Here is a 13,145-nt window from a genome sequence, read left to right as displayed (position 1 = left end):
CTTAATTTATTGTAATTATTAGTTATTGTGACTTTCTCCCTGATTATGTCTAAGGGAATGGATATGCACTTAGCAGGACATTGAGGATGGAAGATTAGATAGCCTATTCTGGGACCTTTAACCTAACTTCCTGTCATTGTCCCTGCCATGACTAGCAACTTTAATGCATTCAAATAACTACGGACACACAAGCCAACAAACAAGCAAACAGAGTGAGACAAACCGAAAAACAAAATCTCTGTACATTGACTCAATGAGGATCACTGAGGTATAACAGATATTGCAAGGTTAACCTAACTCATGCAAGCACTTCCATCGATCAGGCCCATGGAAGGTTGATGACCAACAGCTCTTTGAACTAGAGCAGGGGCTCTGTAGTGGCCTGGACACTAAAGTTTGTGTTGCACAGGAATACAAGCTTTCCTTAAAAAAATTGAAAAAGTTCTTTGTACTGCTCAAAGTTTTTTTCGAGCAGCCATTGTTCACTGCATCAGTATCATACAGGTGGTATGAATTGATGGACATAGGAGTAATGATTAACGTTAGGTGACTAAAGGAGAATTGCTATAATTTTCCTGATGATGTATTCTATAAAATATGGCATGTGTGCACAGCAAGTTTTTTCAAGTAAATCTAATGCATTTGCCACTTAAAGTGAAGCTGAGCTTTCATCCTACGGTAAGGAGGTTAAATTCAATCAGGTACATCGATCACTTTCCTGGCAGCAAGACTGGATATTGGGCGGTCGAGTGATCAGAAAAACAACCAAAAAAGCCTTAGAAAATTGCCTGAGCCGGACAGAAGGTCTGAGCTGCAGAAAGCTATCAAAGTCTAGCAGAAACAAATTAAGGGCTAGTCTCTTCCAGGCTCCATAGGTATCAAATGGTGGAAATGGTAGAAATTAAATGGCCAAAAAATAGATCTATGGCCAGCTGACTCCTCTGGCATATAATTTAGTCTAAATCTTTTTGGCCAGTTTCTACCATCTTTAGCAGTCTATGGAGTCAGATAGAGGCTAACAAAGGACTACCGCTTTCAAAATCCTCAACCAGGCTCCAGTTGAGGGTGGTGGAAAAGTCTAGAAATTTTCTCTTGAGGCGGAAAACTGTATTGCCCGGTCAGCTAACTCTTCTGTCATATCATATGTTTATTTGGCCAATTTCTACTATTTTCAGCTGCCTCTGGAGCCTGATAAAGGCTTACAAAGGCCTCCCCTTCCAAAGTCTGCTAGAGGCTAGCTGAAGCCGCCACGCACAGGATTGTGGGAAGCGTGGGTCCCCGCACAGAGAAGATACTAGTAATGGCGGCCGGGCCTGCATGATGGTGCGGGAGGGATCCTGTGTTTCGGCGGCCTCCTCTGCGATTGAACTCTTTAAAAAACGGTGGGACGTCCGCAGTTCAGTAGGGAAGGAATTCCCCTCGACAAAACTCATGAAGCAATGAATCTGGACTCGTTGTCGCTGGCCCTGTCTCAAATCAGTTACGCTGTGGCGAATCTGAGCAAGAAGAACTTCAAGTCGAGCGTTGCGGAAATCTCTCGTGTAAGTCATCATATACATTCATTCAGTCCAATATTGCACAACCAAAACGCCTGAAGGAAACGTTATACATGTGCTGTTACCTCAGAGAATTATATTTCGTTAGAAATTAAGCGATTGTGTGGAGAATTGTGTCCGCGCCGCGCTAAGGTTTCAGACGGCCGCCATGTTTTTTTTCACCAGAAAAAATTATGAACGTTAGTGACGTTGTCGGCTGGTTTGCAGCGCCGACGGTGTGCTCTGGCTCTAGCCAAGGGATTTTCTTACTGCTAGACGATATCTGATTCTTACGTGCATTCCATAAACACTAGGGGCTTCCTATGTTCCAATTCTACCCATCTAAAAAATATCACAGTTAAATAAAAGGTGAACCTTCATGCACATGGCATAACACTATTCTCCAAGCAGATGTTGGGGTGAGAGATTGTGATGTTTCCAGACAGCCCGGCTTTTCTGACAGCCACTTGCCCCAAAGTAGGGTTAGGTAGTTTTTGCCGAAGCCCAGCTGTCAGAGAAATGGTAGTTGGAGATCGATACGACTTTCGAACTCGACATCTGCTTGGAGATATGATGATGGCGTAACACACCAGTTATGTATTACGACTGTTACAGTTGTGTTACATCAGTCTCCAAACAGATGTTTTAGTCAGGGTTGTTTTGTTAGTATTTTGCGGCCTTTTTGTATTTACACTGCTTTTTCTAATGGTACATGGTTTTAACTTAATGGGCAAGGCGACATGCATATGCCAACAATAAGTTACAATTAACTCTCGACCGATTCGTCTGAGATTACTGCTGCGTTTCAGACTGATTCATGTTAGGTTTTGCTCAGCACACATTTGAGCGAAGTCCTTGGTAGTTATGAAAAAATAGTGTAGACAGTAGTGTTCTTATTTTTGAAGAGGTAAAATTTTGTCAGAACAAGAAAGTGTGCATACTGTCTGAGACTGAAAATTTCAGATGAATGAATAAATGAAAAAAAGACTGTTATTGTACATTTTTGCCCCATTGGGCTAGATACAGAAGAAGAGTTTACAGATTTACTTACATGTGCACATACAGGATAATAGGCTTCTTTTACCAGAAAAATGTAACCTTAATATGTACTATTCTGGAAGTGTTTTTGACAAAATTGAATAGGAGCATGTGCTGTTAAACCATTTAGATTTTGAATGAAATATGATTTCATTGTTTCAGATTTGTAAAGGTTACGATGCATACTATCAGGTTGCAAGAAAAATACTTACAATATTTTGTGTAAATATTTTAAAACCTCTTTTCCAAGACCACACAAAATATATTTTGGTTGGCATATTTTAATGTCATTTACTTCATGATAGCTTTTAATGATTTGCTGAAATGATGGGGACAATCACCATGCATTGTACAACTTAGGCTCAAACCTATGTTCAGTTGTGATTTTCTTCTGGTTATCACAAGTTTTTTATTTGATTAAATTGTCTGGCCAAGGTTCACAAATATGCAAATGATATGCCTTTCTAATATGCATTGAATTTTTGTGCAGTTGGTATTTTTCATTTGTTACAAACCTTGCCGATTTTTCTGAGACATTTGAGTAGTAGTATCAGGAGTAAGAGAGTTCAACCTCTATAATATATATATAACGTTATAAATTCCTAGTTGGTGTGTTATGCCAAAGGACGTTTATACCAGCTGTACAGATATAGATGTAGGTATTGTGCCAGGCTAAGAGAGCCCGAAACACCACCTGCATATGCAGGTTAATGCAGGGAAAATTAGAGCTGTGCATGTACGGCTAAACCTGTGCAAGTGATCACCTCTACTTAAGGACAGTTGATCTGGCCTCTGTTTGGCGATACAAGCATAAAAATTGCCCTGTCCACATAGACCAGATTTTATCAATCTCGAGTGGCCTTCTTGGACAGTTTTTACTGTAGCCTGATGTCTGCCTGCAGTGTGCACCCACCTAACCTACCCTGGCCCATGGTGAAAACAGCTGACATAAATGTTTGACGGCCTTTGGCCAGTAGTAGCCAAAATTGCCTTGAATTCTTCATACATCAGGGCTCGAAATTCATATTTGGGAATAGGTGCACTGGTGCACCCAACTCAAAAAATTGGGAGCACAGAAAGAATTTTGGGTGCACCAGATAAAATAAAGTTGAATGTTCTTCAGAACATAATTACAAAGTTTAACGCTGCTGCCTTTCTTAAGAACTTCAATCTGTAATTCTATAGCTAACTTCAAAATTTCAAACAGATAATACATTAAATAAAGTACAGCAAAAAGTTATCATGCTGTTTTTATACTTACATTTCAAGAATATTCTGTATACTAGCGTACGATAGTACCTTAAGGCTTAACCTTATAGGCTACAAAAATATATAGGTGCACCAGTGCACCCACAGTCAAAAATTAGGTGCACAGCTCCAATTTTGGGTGCACTGGGTGCACATGCACCCACTATTTCGAGCCCTGTACATGCTGTAGCAGCCTTGAATACAGGGTACAGGGATGCTAGAAGCATTTTCAAAACATTGCTTTTTGCATTGACTGCAACTTAGCGCAAGATAAAGAAAATGAGTGATGCAGATAGAATTTGTATGGTGCAAGTAATTTTTATGCTAATGCAGGTATGCAAAAAAAATAATATATTCCGACCCTGAATAGGATTTGAACCCATGACCCAGACCATGTTTGGCAGTCTTCAATGATTTTTTAAAATGCTGGCAACACAGACAGTTTGGTCAAATTGGTTACTAATGATTTGTCTCACCATGAGGCAGTGTACCAGTAAGGCGATACAAACAAAAGAGCCTGAACCCCTATTCTAGGACAAGGTTACCTTCCAGCTTGTGCCACTTGACAAGAATTACTTGCTGCTACATGTATTCTCATGGAAATAAAACATGTTAGGCTGGGATAAACAGGGATAGACCGCCTTGGACCTTCCTGGACAACCAAACTGTACGGTACCGATATAGCACCCTTCTAGTTACCTGTTCCATTAGATGGATACAATCAATGTCAGGGGTTTTTCTAGAAAAATGAAACAAGAGGGAGCACACACATGCAAGGGAGCGAATTCTATGTATTTATGGATGAATCGATTGCTGAGTGAAGGCTGTATGCTGGATATTAAGCTAAAATCTGAATTCCATAAGGGGGCGCTGGGCTGAAACAAGAGGGTGCAGCGCCCCTCTTTCCTGATTTAGATGAACCCCTGAATGTAAATTGTATCTTCTGAGACGTTAATTAGAGAGGAGGAAATCTTGTGAAGTGAAGTCTGCTCATAGAAATCAAATTCTGTACCCAACACCATCTTATTTTTCTATGCTTATTACCTCTGCAAGTTAGTGAAAAGAGCCGTAATATTAGACAAGAAATGAGAGTGATTGATTTAAGTTACTCTCTTGATGAATCTATGTTCAAGAAAAAATCTACCTTCAGCCTGCTAAGGTATCCGTTTGCCGGTTTGGCACCAAATTTGCTTTGGTTATGGGGTTACTCTCGGAGGCAGCAGGGAGAAGGTCAGCTTTAGAAGGTTAAGTGCTTTTTTGCTGTTTGGAACAGTATCTTTGTATCATTTCTAAAATTAGGATGAATGGTAATCTAATTGTAACAAACCTCTTGCTTCACATCAACATCTGAAGGCGTTGTAACAAGCATGTTAGTGCAAAGCGTGTTGTTAGAACGTGTACCAATGTTGGCGGAAATGATGTTCATTTCCTATGATGCGAACAGTTTTTGTGATCCACTGAAGTGTGAACATTTACTCGCCTGTTTTGATGACAAATCTTCAGAAGGTAGGTGAGATAAAATCAGTTAATGCAAAGCTTCCCTGGAAAATCTTGTTCGTTCTTATTGATAGGATTTCTTGCAGAATGTAGCTACATAGATTTGAATATTCATGGCAAAGCATTTTGTAGACTAATGACAAATACCCAGAGAAACCCGTCAATAGTGACAAAGACTTGTGGAAAGGTGGTCACTGTAGCAGGATTCAATACTTGGTCAATGGAAAAAGTGGCCACAGTGGCCAGGTCGCCTTTATGTAGAGATGGTCAATTGCACATGTTCGACTGTATACAAGAAAGACTTACATGTATTTATGAAAATCATGATTGAGATGTTATGTGAGTCTCATCTAGCGAGTGTGTCGTTTGCATGATTACTGAATAAACATGTACATTGTATGTTCATGTACCCTACACTTTGGTATGGATAGTAAGCCCCCAACCCATGGCATGTACAGTTATACTGATGCAGGATTTGAAATTCTTTTTTCTGCATACCTGCACAGGTGCAGGCAAGGTTTAAAATTACCTGTACCACATAGATTTTACCCGCACAAAATTGTTTTCTTTCCCTTTAAGTCTCTCAAAAACATTTGTTTTTAAGGTTTTCCTGGCTTCATTTAAAGTCTGCTGCATATGCAGGACCTGGTGGTATTTTGATTATGTACATTGTATATGTCACAGTAGAGATGGCGATTCAGGACAATCGGCGATTGTCCTAGGACAGATCGCGATCGCTGTTTGTCCTAGGACAGACTGCGATCGCGATCTGTCCTAGGACAATCGCCGATTCTACTAGTAGAGATTGCAATCGCAATCTGTCCTAGGACAAACGGCGATTCTACTTGGACAAGTTTGCGATCGCCATCTGTCCTAGGACAATCGCTGATTCTACTAGTAGAGATTGCGATCGTAATCTGTCCTAGGACAAACGGCGATTCTACTTGCCTGGACAAATTCTGACTAGACGGAAATGCTTTAGAAAATAGAATGAATCATTGCACAACATTTCAATCAGGTTTAGCATACTACCTACATTTCATAATTATCAACTATTTTAGGTGAATTACTTCATATTTTATAATGGATGAATGAGTATGTTTTCTGATAAAGTAATTTCTGATAAAGTTGAGTGACAAAATTTTGATAATGTGTGAAGGATGTCAGTTGGAAGAAGGTGATCCAACAATGTTTCAGTATGCAAATTTTGAGGTGTCAAGATATTACTCACAGTTTCACACCTATTAAATTCACAACCATAGGAGAACAATAACAATTGTAAAGTGTTAAAACAGGTGTCAAAATATCAATCTCAGAATTTGTAAATACTAAATAAAATCATGGATTATACAAGATATTGCTGTTTCCTTTATTAGTATATCTTAGCATCATTAAGTTTGGATCGCCGTTTGTCCTAGGACAGATTGCGATCGCAATCTCTACTAGTAGAATCGGCGATTGTCCTAGGACAGATCACGATCGCCGTTTGTCCTAGGACAGATTGCGATCGCAATCTCTACTAGTAGGATCGCCGATTGTCCTAGGACAGATCGCGATCGCCGTTTGTCCTAGGACAGACTGCGATCGCGATCTGTCCTAGGACAATCGCCGATTGTCCTGAATCGCCATCTCTACTGTGACATATATACATGTCATTATAAGTATTTGCGCTAAATGTAATTTCGCATGTCTCCATTTTTTTGTCTAGCTTGTTGATCAACACGGGCCTGAGGCAGATCGTCACTTGTACCGTTGCCTCTTCTCACATGTGGATTTCAGTGGGGATGGTAAAAGTGGTGGAAAAGACTATCACCAGGTAAGATACTGTAAATGCATAAATGTTCACAGTGGTTTTATGTCTGCGGTATTCATGGTAAGCTCTTCGCCTTGAACTTAAAACAATCGCACATTTTTTTTCTCTCCTACCCTCTTGTCTACTACAGTACTATTGTCTGAAACGCGAACCCAAAACCACCGCGAACACTCCATTTTCTCCCTACCGCCAAATTGAAACTATGCAGACTCAGAGCACTATAGATTATTCATACACAGTCATTCTAGATTTTCTGGTTATATTAAGACGGTTTTCATGTAAACAAGTTTAAGGTAGATCCCCGACATAAGGAAAATTTGTCGTCAAGCCATATGCATGTAGCTTTGGAAAATATCCCAGACTGAAGAAAAACTTAATATCTATCCATGTAGTGTAGGTTCCCTTTCTACTAGAGACTACAACCGCTGGGCGAGCAAAGAATTTGACAGATATCATCTTATTCTTAAAACGAATTTCAGAGACAAAAAATTTATTTTTTAAGATGTTTTGTGTATTGTCTTTTAAATCATGCTTGTACATCTTGTATCACATTTCAATTGTAAAACCAAGGATCACACAAGTCCAATTTTGGTCACTCAGCAATTGCCGTCTTGTGGAAAGGGGGCTTTAGGGAAAAACTGAGGATATTTGGAGTTTCTTTTAACACAACCAGGTAATCTCACCTGCTGACGTTTTGGTGTCTGTCAGACACCTTCTTCAGAGCTTCTGACTGGAGTACTGCTTCTCTCCGCTATAAGTAGCCGATGTAGGTGTCGCTTTTGCGGCGATAACGTAATCCCAAATATAGCGGTGAGAAGCAGTACTCCAGTCAGAAGCTCTGAAGAAGGTGTCTGACAGACACCGAAACGTCAACAGGTGAGATTACCTGGTTGTGTTAAAAGAAACTCCAAATATCCTATGTTCTACCAACCTGATGAAATTATTTTCGGAAAAACTGAGGATAAGTTTTGTTGTGCTTGTGGGTTACTCTTGCCTGCTTTGGTCCAGACACAGCTGCTGATACAAGAGTGTGAAACCCTGATAACAAAGCCTACCTTTGTGTCTACATTGTGCTACGCTGTAGACTTCCCCCTCCACCATCAAAAAGTAAGTACAGTAGTTCAATTGGATAAGAGTTTTGCTTCAATTTGCAAGTTACAGACTGAACCTTATGCATAGCATATGTAGCTTTATGTTGCTGAAAGTTAGACATCCAGGTACTAAGATACGCCAAAAATAATTACTCAAGCAACTGGATAAGATTTTTAAACAGTCATATGTGGCTTTGCATGTGTTTGTACAATATGTATCTCTATGTCCATGCATGTTGTTTCACTAGCACTGTACATGAACATGATTTTTGTTGTCATTGGGCCTTAAAAGCGTTGAAGTATTATTAGTTAATCTATTAGGTATATGTACATTATAGCTGGCCTACAGAGATAGTGGACAAAGGTCCAGGCCCGAGTATAACACATGAAGACAAATAATGTACATCACAATGACTTTTTCAGAGTTTAAAGCCGTCTGTACAGCTCTTCCCCCAGCTGACCAAGGTGCTAAAGCTCAACAAAATCCAGGAGGTAAGCTCTATGTTAATGATGTAATGGTGTAATGATGAAAGATTCATATCTTTCCAACAAAGAAATACAAAAAAAACCTAGTCCTGCTACGCCCGACAATTGTCGGCTTGCACATTCTTATTCTGTATGCTAGCCCTGACAATTGATGGGTTGAGAATATTTCTAGAATGGCTACGTAGCACCTGCGCGATTGTTGTTAAGAGTTGTAACTAATATTGAGTAATGTCAAACGAGTACCCTTTCTTTCAAATTTTACTGGGCACTTCAGCAGTGGGGGTATATTTTTGCTCTGGAACTCCTGCAGGACAAAGGTTAAGATATCATTTTTCTAGTACCTTGGAGGATATAATGTGTGTAGTAAAATCAGTTCATGTTAACAGGCTTGTTGTTATTGGTTAAATCAGTGATGTCAGCTTCGTTATGTTTCTTCTTGTAGCCTGTCAGAACATGTGTGACCAACTGCCCTTTTCCTTTTCCAGGTTGTGTTTGGTCTTGCATTGTTAAATTCGTCCATTCTAGAGGTTCGAAACTACGGTAAGTTGCCCCACGTACATTTTTTTGACCCTGTTACAATCTGCCTCCTCCGCTATATAGAATTACCAGACAATGCAGCCAACAATGTAACCTACAAAGAAAAAACAATGTGTGTTTAGTTCAATGCAATGCACATGTAACCTCCATTAACATTTACATTTGTATCTGCCGGGTTACATATATCTGCCACTTTAGAAAACAATGTTTTCCTCCCACAAATTTACAGTTTAGATATGCAGGAGCGACGTTGTATGGAAGATGTCTTCAGATGCAATTTTTCAGGGTGTCGCCAGTGTCGGATATATATGGCCTTCTGGAATTATGTTAGCAGACATACAATGTAGATATAATTGTTCAGCATTGTGTATGTATTGGCATTGATTGGGGTTTGTCGGAAGTTTTCACTGCCTTATTTCATAATAATCAATATTTTTTCTCCATGTTTCCAGCTGCCCAGTTTGTAAAGCAGAAGCTTCCTGATCTCCTCAGAACCTTCACAGATCCTGGTGGGTTTCTTAGATACAGGATTCCTTATCGCTACCCATGCGATCACCTTATGTGTCCAATTTTGTCAAAATACAGAAGGAATGATCTTTATATTCATGTTCTTGCCCACTTGGGCTGAATGCAGGAGTAATACTTACATCGAAGACTTAAGGTAAAATGTCATTACCTATAGTGCTGACGGTCAACAAGGGTAGAGACAAACAAAACCATAAAAGTCTATGCTACCATTACATCTATCCTATACATGTTATCACTAAATGTAAAAAAAAAAAAATTATGGAAGTGTTCAACCTCACTGCAAAGATCATTGGACTCTACAATGTTCATTCATTCTGGCCCTAAAGGACTTGGATTGGATATTACTTATTATTAGACTTGTTACTAGACTTACGTTTTGGATAAACTTATCTTTAGTTTTACCTCATGATGAACAGTTACTGATTACTGTATTATGATTTTTGTGTATGCAACATATGGTTTGTGAACATTTGTTGTAGATATTTGCCATCTGTAACTTATCCAGCTGCGTGTACTTTCCTTACTGCTGGCTGGTCTCAGTTACCTTAAAAGCTGGTGTGTTACGCCTAATGGCGGTTGTACCGGCTATACAGATACAGATACAGATACCTTCTACAGTATAGAAAATATAGCTCTAATTTATGTTGTCCTTCCATCCAGATCTAAACAGTGGTTGTGAGGAAAGTTTAAACGACATCGCTATCGAGGTGCTCCATTTGCTGCTGATCCATCTACACGGACCCAAGGACAAGTTTGGAATCGGCGCTGAGCAGAAGGAAGCTTTCATAGCTATCTTAAAACAAGGTGAACCAACTGCTAACCTTGTATTGTAAGGCTGTTTTAGGTTGAACTATGTTACATTTTTAAAAAAAAGTTTGGCAACTTTTTTGTAGATTTTGGGAAAAGCTGAACACCAAAAAATTTCATTCCTTCATCAGTTTTCCTAAAAGCCCATTTAGATTTTGGATATAAAAATTAGCCTTGAATTGTTTATCAGCCTTGAAAAAAGCAAAGTGAAGTAAACCGAATTTTTATTTGGATTAGCAGTACCTCATGCAAAGAACCTACTCTAGTGAGATTACCCAAAATCAAAAATGTTGCTAAATCCAATGCGTATGATACTTGAGTATGATTTTATCATGACTTTGTACAGCACTGGTACAGCCTCTGCGTCCAATACTTTAATTTTCGGAATGTTTCTTTTTTTGATTGCAGATTTCCCCAGCGAGAGGTGTCCCGTAGTTCTGACACCTTTCCTCTTCCCAGACAAACAGGACATCACCATAGAACGACTGGTTAGTCAAGCAGAGTCAAGCACTGTGCCAAGAGACATGGTAGGTTCTAGGCAATGTACAGTGTTCATGATACTTAATCTCCAAGCAGATGTAAGAATGCATTTATGCAGATGTGGACCTTTTTAACTCTTTGTCAGGGTAGCTCCAGGAAAGTCCTGCAGCATTAGAGAGAGCCATATAAATGCAGAAAAGGCCACAAAATGAAATAAAGAAATTGAGATGGATTCATCTGAAGTGTTTGAAGAGTTTGAAGTGTTATTTGTTAGACTTTGCTTAGTTGATGCAATGTCTTCTGAAATTCCTGTGCATCCAATACTCCTTTCTTGTTACATAACATAGCTCTATCACAGTCCCTGTTACATTATTGATAGCTGGATGACATTTTAACAGTAGAATGTTTGTGGTGCTAGTCAGTAATTCATGTTTGTTTTGTATAGATGGAGGGTTCATTGGCTGAACTGATGCAAGAAGTTGGATATGGCTGCTGTGCCAGGTAAGATGATGTCAAACTTACTATTATTCACCATCAGTTGGTGGAATAAAGTTAGATACCAGGTAGTATGTTCAGTGGTTAGTGACCCTGCCTCTGGACCAAGCGGCTGGCCGTGAGTTCGAATCCCGACTGTTGTCACTCACCCGACGTGCAGGCAACTGGAGAGGGTTGCAATACTTAGTACGGGAAGTTAAGTCATGGTCCACTGTTCATTATACTTGTTGAAAAGAGCTAGGGGAATTTCCTTCTTAGTAGCTCAATTACTAACAACACTAAAAGTTTCACTTGCACATGTCATTGTCCAGCCCCCTCTCTACCCCTTTTGTACCTGTTACTATTAAACACTTGCGCAGCTCCTAATAATCTGCCAAAAGGCGGGCTGAGCAGTATTGAAGATGATGATGAGTAGCTCCTAAGTGAGCTAAATTGGATTGAGAGTACAGTCACTTCCTCTCCCTCTGCAGTGTTGAAGAGTGCAGGAACACCCTGTTGCAGTTTGGTGTGCGTGAGGTCACCCCCGCTGTGGTGGCTCGGGTTCTGGGAATGATGGCCCGTACACACGTCGGGCTCTCAGACAGCATTCCACTACAGGTGAGGAGGTCTCAAATCAGGGCTCAAGTGATGAAAGTCAAAACAGATTTCCTGTATTAAAATACTCCTACTTGTACAATGTATATTTGTCCAAATTACAGTATGATGTTGAAAATATCAGTGTCTTGATGCATAGAAGCAGAAATCACAACTGATGCACCTGTTCAATGTGGTCTTATAGCCAAACAAGCTACGCACCTGCAAAATGATGCCCATGTACATTTACATTGATCTTCACTATTGTGAAACTGTAAAGACTTGTAAAGACTAGCGACCCAGCTGGTAAACTGACCCTTTGATCTCCAGATGCCGAAAGGAAGAGGACATGCTTAACGTTAAATAACCTTATTATGAGTCCAAAATTTGTTAAGGTGGAAAAGACCTGACTGACAAGATGTATGATATTGAATACAGGAAGCTGAAATTTGTGTATGCTTCAACTTGTTAAGTTAGTAAAACTGTCTACATCTGTGGTGTAAATGATGTATCTGTTCCCCCAGTCCCTAACCAGCCCAGGAGGAAGCATATGGAGTGAGGGAAAGGACAAGTCGGAGGGAGGCCAGTCCCAGTCCTGGTCTGTTGATGTCTTCGTAGATGTGCTACAAGATCTGGTGAGCGCCTCGGAATGTTGTTTGTCACTCAGTGAAAGCCCATGAAAATGGACAAAGATGTTTATCAAGGATGGGATTTTGGCTTCCCTAAGATGTTTTTACTTTGTTCCTTTAAATGCTGCAGAGAAGTTCATTGGTAGGAGGATAATATGACATTTTTACAGTATTCTTTAGATGACACTGACAATAGCAATTAATCAAATTTCTCCTCTGTAAATCTTAACTTCCTTTGGGTTTCTGTCTGTTTTAGTTGACAAACACAATCAACATAAGATACCTCTCAGTTTTAGGGTGTTGAATATTATACAATATATGTTTTACACTCACACCCACTGTTTGGTTTATCATCTGTTGTTTACTGCCTCTCAAGAGTTAAACATCC

The 13,145-nt window shown here is 39.7% G+C and overlaps 1 protein-coding gene across 5 annotated transcripts in view; it reads left to right on the top strand.

Annotated features, from left to right (window-relative positions):
• Nucleotides 1-1,278: 1,278 nt before the first annotated feature.
• LOC136438901 (CCR4-NOT transcription complex subunit 1-like) overlaps nt 1,279-13,145 on the top strand; it is a 37,073-nt gene continuing 25,206 nt past the window's right edge. For all 5 annotated transcript variants that reach the window (XM_066433923.1, XM_066433926.1, XM_066433924.1 and 2 more), the window contains exons 1-11: nt 1,279-1,541; nt 7,027-7,134; nt 8,140-8,238; nt 8,646-8,714; nt 9,194-9,248; nt 9,698-9,754; nt 10,434-10,577; nt 10,989-11,107; nt 11,506-11,561; nt 12,026-12,152; nt 12,653-12,763. In XM_066433923.1, coding sequence (XP_066290020.1) covers nt 1,440-1,541; nt 7,027-7,134; nt 8,140-8,238; nt 8,646-8,714; nt 9,194-9,248; nt 9,698-9,754; nt 10,434-10,577; nt 10,989-11,107; nt 11,506-11,561; nt 12,026-12,152; nt 12,653-12,763 — 1,047 coding nt within the window. In that variant the 5' untranslated portion in view covers nt 1,279-1,439. The remainder of the gene's footprint in view (nt 1,542-7,026; nt 7,135-8,139; nt 8,239-8,645; nt 8,715-9,193; nt 9,249-9,697; nt 9,755-10,433; nt 10,578-10,988; nt 11,108-11,505; nt 11,562-12,025; nt 12,153-12,652; nt 12,764-13,145) is intronic.

The sequence above is a fragment of the Branchiostoma lanceolatum genome, chromosome 7 (assembly GCF_035083965.1).
Source record: "Branchiostoma lanceolatum isolate klBraLanc5 chromosome 7, klBraLanc5.hap2, whole genome shotgun sequence".
Taxonomy (NCBI): domain Eukaryota; kingdom Metazoa; phylum Chordata; class Leptocardii; order Amphioxiformes; family Branchiostomatidae; genus Branchiostoma; species Branchiostoma lanceolatum.
This window is presented reverse-complemented; position numbering and strand designations above follow the sequence as displayed.